Source organism: Streptopelia decaocto, assembly GCF_964273445.1.
Source record: "Streptopelia decaocto genome assembly, chromosome: 1".
NCBI classification, from domain to species: Eukaryota; Metazoa; Chordata; class Aves; order Columbiformes; family Columbidae; genus Streptopelia; species Streptopelia decaocto.
The window spans coordinates 2,172,800-2,186,794 of record NC_138663.1 but is presented as its reverse complement, the minus strand read 5'-3'; the positions used below and the strand labels follow the sequence as shown (position 1 = coordinate 2,186,794).

The following is a 13,995-nucleotide window of genomic DNA, read 5'->3' as shown; positions in this document are numbered from 1 at the left end:
AGCTGAGGGGAGACCTTCTGATCTCTGAACTGCCTGAAAGGAGCTTGGAGCCAGGGGGGGTCGGGCTCTGCTCCCCAGGAACAAGCGCCAGGAGCAGAGGAAACAGCCTCAAGTTGCGACAGGGGAGGCTGAGGTTGGATGTGGGGAACAATTTCTTCCCCAAAGGGCTGTGGGGCATTGGAACAGGCTGCCCAGGGCAGTGGTGGAGTCACCATCCCTGGAGGGGTTGAACAGACGTGGATATGAAGTTCTTACAAAGATCGGTTTAGAGGTGGACTTAGCAGTGTTGAGTTAATGGTTGGACTCGATGATCTTAAAGGTCTTTTCCAGCCAAAACGATTTTATGATTAGCACAAGTGGCCCAATGAGTTGGTGGCAGAGAAGACAGACACGCAGCTCATCTTCTGCATGGGACCCTGTGTGCTCAGTGATTGCTCTGATGGGCAATACAGCTGACGGACTGATCAGATGCTACCGAATCATAAAACAATAGTTTATGTTGGGAAAGGAGGCCCAAAAGACTGACTGCCTGATCCTGTCTCCAAGCAGAACAGACTCAAACCTCCAAGCATCATCTTAGACAAGCAACAGGACCAGAGGAAACGGCCTCAAGTTGCACCAGGGGAGGTTGAGGTTGGATGTGGGGAACAATTTCTTCCCCAAAGGGCTGTGGGGCATTGGAACAGGCTGCCCAGGGCAGTGCTGGAGTCACCATCCCTGGAGGGGTTGAACAGATGCAGAGATGAGGTTCTCAGGGATGTGAGTTAGTGCCAGGGGTGGGTTAATGGTTGGACTAGATTTTGAGGGTTTTATCCATGATTCTATGTCTCTCATGTGCTGGAGGGTGTCACACACAGGGTTTTGTTCCCCATGACGGCCAAGTACTCAGACACTGCTCACAAACAGCGTCTCTTCATGGCATCGATTGTACAACTGTGTGGCCAAAAGTCTGTAAAATATGCCCGGCCTGAGTCTCAGGGCAAGTGGGTTTAAAGAGAAGCATTAGTACATGTTCTGCACAATTCTAAGAAAAGACTAAGGCAGTTTGGGTTAAAACACCCTCTGGATGGCTTCTGACTGCAAGCAAGGCTACTTGTGGTCTGTTTTCCTTTCTTCCTTTTCATTTAGGAGGATTCATTTATGAGAAACAGGCACTTGATCTTTGTTGATTTAACGGTCCTGATACACATTCCTCACCTGGAGCCTTATTGCTGTTTTATAACTTCAGGTGGGCAATAAGCAGCAAAACCCAAACTGATCCCTAAAGAACAAAATATCCTGGTTTAAGGCAAAAGCCTTTGGCAGGAGAGAGGAAAACTAGACAACTAGAATTGTTTTTAAATTGAAACCCAGTACCTTCTTAAGAAGCATTCCTGGAGCTTGAAACGGAATCCTTGAAATGTAATTAACATTCATGCCCATGGCATTGTTTAGGTCTTTCAAAAATAAAGTCACAAAATATTTAGATTTCCCCTCCCGATTAGCATTTTTAATGCTTCGCCTTTACAATGCCCCTTTGAGAGCCGAAATTGGCTCTCACGGCTTTTACAGCTTAACAACTTTCAGCGGAGCGACTTTTTCCACGCGACCCGAGTTGCATGAGAAGGCGAACGGGCCAGATCTCCGATCGCGACCGTCTTGGAAACGCGAGCAAACAGACCCGTAGCGGTCGCTTTTCTATCGTGTGGCTTCAAACGCCTAAATCTGAGCAATCTGAAGAGGCCGTTTTCTTGGCACCGCACAGGAATGATCCAGCTGGCTCCGCAGTGAAATGTCTAAGTTTTCGTATGAAAACTATATTGGGCAAAGGAAATGGGGTCCAGCCAAGGCAATACTTATTGCATAAGTCTAGCCAGTTTAAAAACAAAACTTTTTGGCCTTCCTTTCGCGTCTGGGCTTTGGTCTGGAGCTTTATGTTAAAGATGTTAATATACTTGACTCCATAAGGAACGAATAATATTGGGATCAAAAAGGCGTGGTGTCTTTGTCTTTATTGCAAGTTTTCTGCTGTTAAATGGATGCTAATATCCTTGGCTCACATATGGGAAAAATAATGTGCAGCCCAAGGAGGTGTGGTTATAGCAGCCTTTTATTGCAGGCTTTGATAAAGAACCAACCCTGAATATTTTACTAAACCTGAAAAAAAGTCTGCATTTGCATGTGTTCTCAAGCCTGCCAAAGGTCTGTTCTAAAAGTATGGAGTGTGCTGGGACATTAATTCAGTGTCAGTGCTATAAATATGGTAAAGACATCATGCCTAACGTGAGAATTTTTCCCTCTGTAGTTAGTAAGTCTATCAGCGCGGGGACTCGCACGGCAGAGTCGGTATCTTGTCTTTGCAAATACAAACAGAAAAACTTAAATAATTGGGGAACTTTGTACTTGAATCCACTGCTGTAGCTAGTGGAAAGGAAAGGAAAGGAAAGGAAAGGAAAGGAAAGGAAAGGAAAGGAAAGGAAAGGAAAGGAAAGGAAAGGAAAGGAAAGGAAAGGAAAGGAAAGGAAAGGAAAGGAAAGGAAAGGAAAAAGGGAGAGGAGAGGGAAAAGGAAAGGGGAAAGAGGAAAGGGGAAAAGGGAGAGGAAAGGAAAAGAAAAGGGAAAGAGGAAAGGGAAGGGGAAAAGGGAGAGGAGAGGAAAGGAAAAGGGAAAGAGGAAAGGGGAAGGGAAACAGGAAAGGGGAAAAGGGAGAGGAGAGGAAAGGAAAAAGGAAAGGGGAAAAGGGAGAGGAGAAGAAAGGGAAAGAGGAAAGGGGAAAAGGGAGAGGAGAAGAAAGGGAAAGAGGAAAGGGGAAAAGGGAGAGGAGAGGAAAGGAAAGGAAAAGGGAAAGAGGAAAGGGGAAAAGGGAGAGGAGAGGAAAGGAAAGGAAAAGGGAAAGAGGAAAGGGGAAAAGGGAGAGGAGAGGAAAGGAAAAGGGAGAGGAGAGGAAAAGGGAAAGAGGAAAGGGGAAAAGGGAGAGGAGAGGAAAGGAAAAGGGAAAGAGGAAAGGGGGAAAGGAAAAAGTAAAGGAAAGGGAAAAGGAGAGGAAAAAGGAAAGGAAAACCCTAAATATAAGAAACTAGAGAGTGCACTTCTGTAATATTTCACCACTACCTGTGTGTGTATTTAATAGTTAAACAGTAGAGTCAGCATAGTGCGGACAGGACATTGGAGCCTAATACCACGTCATAGGAAAGGACGAGCAAACAGGAGAACGGGTTTCTGAGAAGCCTCCAGGGAAGCTGGACGCCCCTCCGCAGCATCAGCTTTTCAAAGAAACCACAGCAACCGGGCTGGTCAGCATGTAGAAATAATTCAAATTAATACTTGCATTCAGACATTTTAAATGCACTCCTGATGATGACAGGTGACTATTAAAGCTGAAACTTTAAAGTTATTTGAATATATTATTAAATTCTAAGAAAACAAGAGCTGCATATTTGCTCCTGGGGGAAGGTCGAGCTGCTGGACTGGGAAAGCACAAAGCTGAAATTGGCTGAATTTCCAAGTGGAGCTACAGAGAGGTTGTTTTCCTCATTTCACCTAGTTCAATATCCAGTCTGTTAAACTGACAACATGTAGACCAATATAGAACTACAAAATAATTTCTTTGTCCTTTGTACTTAATGAAGTGAAAGAGAATGAACTTGACTCATTCTGAAACGCTGGAGGACGAGAGTCAAACGTAGGATGAAAATCAACCACTTGTTTCATGCATGACCAAACAATTTATGCTCGTGACCCATGTATTTTCCAGACCAGGTGGTCTACAGGCTGATCCACAGTCTAACAGGATGAGTCCACAATTAGTTTTTCCACTATCTGGGTAATGAAAAAATAATGTAGAAGCCCAGATAGTACAGCAATAGTGGGAGGTATCAGGAAGCTCAGTGCAGATGTCTTTGATCGTTGTTCCATTGGCTTGTGCTCTTGTTTGGAAAGGAAACTAGCAGAGAGCTTCCTGCCCCAAATCCTCCTCTTTCTTCCACAACAACGTTTAATTCTTTTAGCCCAAGTCTCACCCTCTTGGTACCTCACCCTTTCAAAAAGCCCAACTTGATTGCTGACCTCAGAACCCACCAAAAAACATCTTTAATTCAAATAAATGAATCTCAAATCATTTCACAGTGGTAACCGCTCCGCTCTGTCCTGCTACTGGAATTTCCTACTGAAGGCTTTATTTGCAACCACAATTACGGGCATACAGAGAAACACGCTTATAGACACCTAATTTATAGGTATCGATCAGGTGACAAACCTCATGAAACCGCATCAACATGTTTTGCATTTGTTTTCAACCTTTAGGTTTTTTGAGTTATTACACTTAGTTGGGGGTGTAAAGAAAGAAAGTGTCCCTAGACTGATTAATAAAATACAAATAGAGCAGAGTTTAGAGCTCTAACTCTGTTTCATTTTTACAGAAGAGGAAGCGCCGAGAGAAAGAGGATGATGTGGTCAGTCTTTGCAGCCTTGACTTTAAGGTAATCAAAACACGTTTCTCTTATGAAATTGTGCAATCTTCTACTTTGGTGACTACAGTGGCTTCTACTTTCTGCATCTGCGTTTCAGCATCAACAGTTTTGGGCCGCGTGCAGCTGTGTTTGCTCTCGCATACACCTCTGGGTGGGCTGATATCCATAACACTGCTTGTCATCTGCTTTAATTATTTGAATCCTAAACACGCTACAGTTTTAACGTTGTTTGAAATACCCCGTACTTAACGAGAACATAAGCGTTTTCAAGTGCCGGGAAGCAAAACTGTACAAAACCCCTTCAAATGTTGCTTTTGTTTGACTTTAGTGCACTTCATTGTGTTGCGAACAAGCTGGACTGGCTGGGTGGTAAATTGTTCTTAAAGCTATGGATTAAATTGACTCACAAAAATGAGGGTGGGGAAGTGCAGAGTTGCATCTTTTTTGCCAAGGACTGTCCAAGTTTGGTTTTCTGAAACAGAAACTATTTCCCGCTGTCCATCTGCCCTCAAGATCTCAATGTCAGACGCTTCTCTGAAGAGGGGAAGGAAGAGAAATAGGGATTTTCCTAGGAAGGTAGCTATTGAGTTGAGAGTTAACTAAGTGGGTTTTAGGGTTTATTAGACGGGGATTAAAAGTAATTTGTTAGTGGGGAATTTCCTGTTTGACCCAATGACCAGCTCATCCCCTGCTGTTGTCACTGACTTTGCATTTGTGCATTATTTATTAGCCTCACTTAACCTGGTGACTGCTGGATGCTTTGTGACCGATAATCCTCTCCAACAGCCTAACTCTAGGCTTTGACCTCTCTAGACTAAGATCTCCTGTTCCAGATAAGACCAGCCGTGTAATTTCCAAGTAGAGGAGGGAAAAGAGCAAAAAAAAAAACAAACCCAAAATTATCTTCAGAAGGCTGTGACACAGCAGGGCTGATGCCTCTGAACTGACTGTGTTTTGGGTTTGGTTTGTTTCTGAGGTCTTTCTGGTTTTCTGATGCAGATGGGAGTGTTATGGCTTGAAAATCTGCCCTCGGGGAAGAGGATTTTCTTTTCTTTTTAATTGGACTACCTTTCTATGTGTTGGACAAAATTGCACGGCTTAGGGTTTCTCCCACAAAGTAATCGCTTCGAGGTGAAACTAAAATATCAACAGTCATTTGTGTACTTGCTTTTTGAGAGTTTGAACAGAAATCTTGCAAGGAAAGAGGGAAATCCCTGGGCTAACACAGCCAAAGTTCAGCCTGCAGCTTTTGTTTAACTTGACTTGTATTCTTTTGAAAGGGTCAGGATCTCCAGGCCATTTGTGAGTTTGAGGCACACCCACCAAACACAATCCAGCGTTCTTCTTCAAATACATTAACTGATCGGATTGTAATTTTCAGGCTTTTTTTTAAACCAACTCTCAAGGTTATTAAAAATTGCAGGAGTGCCACAGTCTACTATTTATAGTCAGATTTGCAAAACTCATCACCACGACTTCTGAGTTTCATTGAGCACTTACGGTATAGTACAGATTATACTTTGCTCTGTCTAGATTTGATGAGGGTGAACCAACCAATAGCCTGAAGTTTGGCTCCATCAGATGCAGATATATTTATTTGATTGACGAATTGCCATCGAGCGAGACCTGGACAGGCTGGAGAGTTGGGCAGGGAAAAATTTAATGAAATATAACAAGGGAAAGTGTAGAGTCTTGTATCTGGGCAGGAACAATCCCAGGTTCCAGTGTAAGTTGGGGAACAACCTATTAGAGAGCAGTGTAGGGGAAAGGGACCTGGGGGTCCTGGGGACAGCAGGGTGACCATGAGCCAGCACTGGGCCCTTGTGGCCAGGAAGCCAATGGGACCTGGGGTGGGTTAGAAGGGGGTGGTCAGTAGGTCAGAGAGGTTCTCCTGCCCCTCTGCTCTGCCCTGGGGAGACCACACCTGGAATATTGTGTCCAGTTGTGGCCCCTCAGTTCCAGCAGGACAGGGAACTGCTGGAGAGAGTCCAGCGCAGGGCAACAAAGATGTTGAAGGGAGTGGAGCATCTCCCGTGTGAGGAAAGGCTGAGGGAGCTGGGGCTCTGGAGCTGGACAAGAGGACACTGAGGGGCGACCTCATTCATGTTTACAGATATCTAAAGGGTGAGTGTCAGGAGGATGGAACCAGGCTCTTCTCGGTGACAACCAATGATAGGACAAGTGGCAATGAGTTCAAACTGGAACACAAAAGGTTCCACTTAAATGTGAGAAGAAACTTCTTCTCAGTGAGGGTGGCAGAGCCTGGCCCAGGCTGCCCAGGGGGGTTGTGGAGTCTCCTTCTCTGCAGACATTCCAACCCGCCTGGACACCTTCCTGTGTAACCTCATCTGGGTGTTCCTGCTCCATGGGGGGATTGCACTGGATGAGCTTCCCAGGTCCCTTCCAATCCCTGACATTCTGGGATTCTGTGTAATTAAGGTCACAAGAGAAGATCAATATAATATGTTATACGTAGGTCAGCCTATATATTGTTTATCCATGTCTTACAGATGAGATCTGATTTTTCCGGGTTTATGAAGTGTCTAATTCCACAGTGTAACTGTTATTTCAGCTCTGTTATCTCCCCCAGCAAATACAGTTTGGCTGACAAGCTGTTTTGTCACCGTACTTGTAATAACGGAGGAGTTTTGCCAGCACGCTGCATTCACACTCCTACGAGCCATAATTGCGCTGATAAAACCGCCGTGTAGGTGGTGACACCGTGAAGCTTTGGAGCTGCACCCTACCCAGTGTATGCTTTAAAATAAAGGTAGGGGGAAGGGATTGTTTAATGTGTACCTGCTCTTCTGAAAACATAGAGCAGTCTTGTATATTCTAGGTCATCTTTCCGCATACCAGGAAGGTGGCATGGAAAGTGGCAGCCTGCAAAACCCTGGTTATTTGTGTTTATTTGGGCTTTGTAACTTCCTCCTTGTCTCCCAGAGCCCTACTCAAAAATGAACCAGGTTTGTTAAGCTTCTAATTTGACCTACAGCATAAAATCCTCCCAACATTACCAAGGATGGACAAGGGATCAGACCCAGACAGCACGGGTTTAGGAGGGGCAGGTCCTGTCTGACCAACCTGATCTCCTTTTATGATCAGGTGACTCACCTGGTGGATGAGGGGAAAGCCATGGATGTGGTCTATCTGGACTTCAGCAAGGCCTTTGACACTGTCTCCCATAATATACTCCTGCAAAAGCTGGTAGCCCATGGCTTGGACAAGTGTACTCTACGCTGGGTTAAGAACTGGCTGGAGGGCCGGGCCCAGAGAGTGCTGGTGAATGGGGCTGCATCCAGCTGGCGGCCAGTCACTAGTGGTGTCCCCAGGGGTCAGTGTTGGCTCCAGTCCTGTTTAACATCTTTATTGACGATTTAGATGAGGGGATTGAGACCATCATCAGCAAATTTGCTGATGACACCAAGTTGGGAGGGAGTGTGGAGCTGCTGGAAGGCAGGAGGGCTCTGCAGAGGGATCTGGATAGACTGGAAAAATGGGCTGATTCCAATGGGATGAAGTTCAATAAGGCCAAGTGCTGGGTGCTGCACTTTGGTCACAACAACCCCCTGCAGCGCTCCAGGCTGGGCACAGAGTGGCTGGAGAGCAGCCAGGCAGAAAGGGACCTGGGGGACTAATGGACAGGAAGCTCAACATGAGCCAACAGTGTGCCCAGGTGGCCAAGAAGGCCGATGGTGTCCTGTCCTGTATCCAAACCAGCGTGGTCAGCAGGACAAGGGCAGTGACCCTTCCCCTGTGCTCTGCATTGGGGAGGCCACACCTGGAGTATTGTGTTCAGTTCTGGGCCCCTCAGGTCAGGAAAGAGATTGAAGTGCTGGAGCGGGTCCAGAGAAGAGCAACAAGACTGGGGAAGGGACTGGAACACAAGCCCTATGGGGAGAGGCTGAGGGAGCTGGGCTTGTTTAGTCTGGAGAAGAGGAGGCTTAGAGCTGAGCTCAGCACTCTCTAGAACTACCTGAAGGGCAGTTCTAGCCAGGTGGGGATTGGGCTCTTCTCCCAGGCATCAGCAATAGGACAAGGGGCATGGGCTTCAACTCTACCAGGGGAAATTGAGGCTGGAGATTAGAAAGCAATTCTGTGCAGAGAGAGTGGTCAGGATTGGAATGGCTGCCCAGGGAGGTGCTGGACTCGCCGTCCCTGGAGGTTTTTAAACTGAGACTGGACATGGCACTTAGTGCCATGATCTAGTAAACGGACTGGAGTTGGACCAAGGGTTGGACTCGATGATCTCTGAGGGCTTTTCCAACCCAGTCGATTCTGTGATTCTGTGAAAATATGAGTGGGAAGTTGCAACCTGAAACCATAGTGGCAGCATCCATTTCCCTCAGCACTGAACCACCACTTCTCTTGTGCCAAAACACTCTCCTTTTGGAAGAAAGAAGGTGTTTTCTCCCCAGATCACATCTGGAGCTGTACTACAACGTGGGTTGTTGGTAATTAACATAGAAGGGAAAGCGAGTGAATTGCAGAAATTACAGAAACAAGACATTGAGGACAGGAATTTCTTTATGCTTTAAAACTGCGAGCTATTTTTGCACTTCAGGTGGGTCGATGAGCAACTTTTTGTTAAGCGCTCACATATGAAACGGTTCCTTATTACCCCCGCAGTTATGCAAGGTGTTGAATGATTCATGGGAGGAAGCAGCGCTGTGTTTTTTGAAGGTGTGTGTGTACCTTGATGTTGGTTAGCAACTAGATAAATACTTTCCAATATATGACAGGGAACAGACAGATGCGACGGTGTGTTTTACCGGAGGCAAAATGAAGCCAGGCTGAGTAATGGGTAAGAATCACGTCTCGTCTGGATGGTGTTTTCTTATAAGGCCTTAGGAAGAGGGATTTTGGAGAGGAAGTGAAGTCTTAGTGAGGACTCTTTTCATGAACCTACCTGCTGTGTCCTCCCAAAGCTTTACTCACCTTTTTAGGACCAATTCTGGGAATATTACTCAGCCTGGATAGGAGTTCAGCCCCAAAAAAGTACTAATGTTGGTAGCAGAGAGAAACTGTGACAATAAAGCTGACAGCAACAACCTCTCCATGGAAGGCAGATAAACACTGAATTGTTTTGATGTAAAAATTTATTTGGGAAAGAAAAAAAGGAAGGGGAGAGAGAATCCTTGTGTTTGCATTTTTGCTGGTCCAGATCATCTGAAACCATCAATGAGTGTCTTTCCACGGTCAGAGTCCCCAAATGCAACTTGGCTTCAGCCTGAAGATCATCACTAAACAACGCCAAAAACTGCAGCGGCAACTCCTTCCTTTAGAATATATATCCACAAGCTTTAAAGAAACAACAAAACCTATTCTCCCCTTCCCCCTCCCAAAGATACAACGGCTCTAGAGAGGACTTTTAATGGGAATTTTATTGGCGTGTCTGATTCATGCGGGAACGTGCCCGTGCATAAGTTACAAATTTGTATTTGGAAATGGGCTTTGATCAAAACGAACATCTCTGGCGTCGGTTACACCGCGCAACTCCGAAAAACAACATTTGGCACGTGAGCAGGTTGGGAGCTGAAGTCAACTGTAGCTTCTCACTCCATTACTTCTTCCTTGGGGTGGATGTTGTGTTTAATAACATCACGAGACTGGACGGTCCATGTTTTCCTGAGGTTGCATTCACATTCATAAGATGGAAATTGCTTTTCTGGCCTGAGCGCACAAATGTTCACTTCAGGGGTGGTTGAGGTACCTCTTTTTCTACAGAGATCTGCAGAACATCATAGGTTGTATTTCAGTAAAAAAGCATCTTCGCTGGGAGTTGAAGGGGCTTTATTTTGTATTTGTAACTGTATAATGGAGTTGAATGGCAGCTAATTATAGCGACCTCCCACCAGCCAAAATAAAGGCTGGATTCCAGACCAGCTCGTAAACTTTTCAGATGACCCAATAGTCTCTTGATGGCTCATTGCCTACTTTTGCTCATTTTCCAGAATACTGCTCTGAATTTGGCTCCTAATATAAATATCTGGGAGTGGAATGTTAAACACAGCTCACGGACAGTAAACAACTTGGTGTAGGGCAGAGGGGGTCGGTGAACATGTAGGGGAGAAGATTGCCTATGGAGATCTTATTTATTCCAATCCTCGAGTGTTCTGCGTGTCATGCTATATATAGCGCATTAAGAATAGCTGTAAAGTGAGTTTTTAGGTGGATTTCAGTTCTTAGTAAATAGGATTTTGCAAAACACACACGACAACAATGAAAATGAATATGCTCTGAATGTAATGGATGCTTTCGTTTTCGCCGAGACTTTAAGCCGCCAAAGGGATTAAAATGTCGCAGGTTCTTTCTTTGAAGAAATTGAATCCAGATGTCAGGCAAATTAGAGGCATCCAGGACCTGTGAAAACTGGGAAAACTGCCCATTTGAGGAATAACCCGCTGCCTCCAGGCTCTGCGAATGCACCAGCTCAAGTCTTCTCCTCCCCAGCCACTGGCAGAACTGAGATCTTTTGTCGGTGGCTCTTAGCAGCAGCAGCAAACATCCTTTTTGCAGGGTTTGATATAAAATAAAGCAACCCCAAAGTGTCCTGGCTGATGGTTGGGGCTGTGAAACCTGGTCAGAGCTGAACTATGAGGATACTGAGGTTCTGTGATGATTCTCTACCATGAAGGTAGGCTGAAAATCACAATCCAGGCCTGCTAGGGTTTTATATTGTCTCTCTGCCGTTCTTCTATGTAATTTGCTTGAATACTTCCAATAGAAGAGACAGAATCAAGTCATGAGCACAGACCACCCTGGACACAGGTGCTGGAAACATTTTCAGCTCGGGGAACATTCCATTGTGCCATGCTTGGCAACCCCTGGCACTAACCAGATGCCATGTGTCGCTTAAACAACCGAGTATTTTTAACCATGAAAACTTACATCTGTCTGGAATTGTACGCTGGAATTTGGATGCATGTTTTCGTAGGAATTCATTGTTTGTTAATCTAAAATTCATTCGAATGATGCTTTGGGGCTGAAATAACAAAATGGCATGTGAATACCCTGGAGAGCATTTTTATTTAGTAGCAGCCCTACTCAGAATAACTTGCAGGAGCGAGGAATGTCGCAGGTATGAGGCCGCCCAGGACTTGAGGCAAACAGCTCTGAGTAGCAGCAGTCCTCCCTTCTTCATGGAAATGAAAACCCAAGCTAAAAATAAGAGTAAAACAATGACGGCTGGTTGATTCCTCTGTCACTTGAACTCTTCCTGGCTGCCTTATTTGATAGGAGGAGTCACTGAGGTATTTTGCTCCTAGGAGTAAAATTCTCTATTTGAGTATAGAGGAGGAATGTTATTAAAACCCACTGGTGGGAGAGCAGGAAGAACTGGTCTGTTATCCAGCGACCGGCCGGGCTGCATTCTCCTGGCTTCACATCCACACCGCGTGGGCTGGTCCCTGCCCAGTGGGCTGGGGGGACTGGGAGAGGCATGAAAGGGGCTGGGGCTGGGACAGAGGGGCACTGGGAAGGCAGAGGGAGATGGTTTTGGGTAGAAGAATATGTTAGAGGGAATCATAGAGTAGTTTGGGTTGAAAGGATCTTCAAAATCATCCAGTGCCACCCCTGCCATGAGCAGGGACATCTTCAGCAGCTCAGGTTGCTCAGAGCCCTGTCCAGCCTGGCCTGGGATGTCTCCAGGGATGGTTCCTCCACCACCTCTCTGGGAACCTGGACCAGGCTCTCACCACCCTCATTGTAAAAAATTTCTTGTATCTAGCCTGAATCTCCTCTCTTTTGATATAAAACCATCACCCCTTGTCCTATCACAACAGGCACTGCTAAAAACTCTGTCCCCATCTTTCTTCTGGGCCATTTTTAAGTACAGAAATGCCTCAATAAGGTCTCCGTAGCTTCTCTTCTCCAGGTTGAACACCCCAACTCAGCCTTTCAAGCTGGGATTATGGTCCATGTGTATAGTGTTCAAATCTATAAGTCTGGCTTTGTTGAGCCTTTCAAGCTGGGATTATGGTCCACGTGTATAGTGTTCAAATCTATAAGTCTGGCTTTGTTGCTTCTGCTGCATGAGAAACAATTCTCCTTTCTTTTTCCTTTCATTCCGACTTTCATCAGGTGGTTCCGAGGTACCACAGCCTTGCTCAGGATGGTTTGCCCACTGGAGTAGTTGTTTCCACTACAGTCAACTTTACTAACTCAAAGGTCATATTCACACTGTTTCTCGCATGTGTTGTAAGTAGAGCAGAGGCAGGTGAGGAACATGCAGGTGTCACAGCGCGCTCCAAGCGATTATATTGCTGGAGAGGGGACGCTGCGGGCCTGGGGAATGGTCATTAAGCCTCTGCAACATCATCTTCTCCACCCTCGCTGCCTTCGGGCTTCTCCAGATTTACTACCTTCCCTGCATTGCGTGTTGGTGAGCAAGTACCCAGTGCGTGTCTCCACCACTCAGGGTGGATTTTGCCCCAAAATGGGTATTTATGATTTATATGGTTAGAGCAGACATACAGAACTCATCCCATCTGCTACAGGGCCAGCCAGGAACCACATGTTTTAGGATTTTTAGTTCTATAAGGCCTTACCCACCACTTGCTTTGACCCAAAAGCAGGTGTCCCCAGCATGTAACCCTTTGCACGTGCCATGTCACGAAGCAGCCGGGGAGCCCTGCTGTGTCAGGCCAGAGCTTTACGTTTCCACACCATGACATCAGCAGGTTACATCAGCTGGGCCTTGCATCACCACTAATTAATTAACCTCACAAGGCAGAAAGTCAGGGATCTCCCCGCCGGTGAATCACGTGTTTCCCCTTGAGGGCTGGGGAAGGAGAGACACTATTTAATATGTCATATTTAATATGGCATGGAGTGCTTCAGGACACAGGACATCACGTTCTGGTCCTAATTTAAGTGCCTCCTTTATGTGCATGACTGTGCTTCACGCCTTCCCTCTCGGCTCCTGCTTGTTCATCCCTGATTTGCAGTTGACTCGGCGTGACCTGTCTACACCTCAGCAAAAAGAGATGCGGTCTCGGGGCCAAGAAGTGTTCCCAACTCCTGAATCTTTAAATTGAATTTAACAAACATTTGGCCTTGGATTGGAGGAGAAATGGGCATGTGGGTACTACCAGAAAACTCTGATTAAACCCAACAGGGAGTTTGTCAGCTCTTTCCCAGTGTCATTGTCCCTTTGGCCTTTTGTTGTTTTAAAAGCGCTTGACTTCACTAATCCCGAAAAGGATCTGAAAGAGTCACAGTCTGTCCTTCCAACAAGGGTACAGAAACTCACTGTATCCAGAATTTCTGAGAATCCTGCAGTGGACGATCCTAAATGTCCCGGTTTCGCATCGCAGAGGTTAAGCAGGCGCAGATTTGCTGAGAGCAGCTCTCCAGGGGAGAGGAGCAAAGCAAGCTTAAAAATAATAAACCAGCGAGGGGACAGCAGGACTTTCCTCCTGCCCATTACTCTGAAAAATGCCCTTGCAAACCATCTACCCATCCCATGGTGGCCACATAGGACCAGCTCGGCGGGGACCCCCCAGTGCTTCCAGCCACCCCAAATTTATAACTAATAAAAGGTTGGT

General features: G+C 46.0%; 1 protein-coding gene across 1 annotated transcript in view; it reads left to right on the top strand.

Annotated features, from left to right (window-relative positions):
- The window catches only part of LOC309449643 (uncharacterized protein), a gene marked incomplete at its 5' end in the record, with an annotated part of 46,617 nt that extends 39,469 nt beyond the window's left edge, over positions 1 to 7,148 (top strand). The window contains 2 exons of the mRNA XM_082071906.1: positions 4,397 to 4,456; positions 7,038 to 7,148. Coding sequence (XP_081928032.1) covers positions 4,397 to 4,456; positions 7,038 to 7,055 — 78 coding nt within the window. The 3' untranslated portion in view covers positions 7,056 to 7,148. The remainder of the gene's footprint in view (positions 1 to 4,396; positions 4,457 to 7,037) is intronic.
- Between the last annotated feature and the right edge of the window lie 6,847 nt (positions 7,149 to 13,995).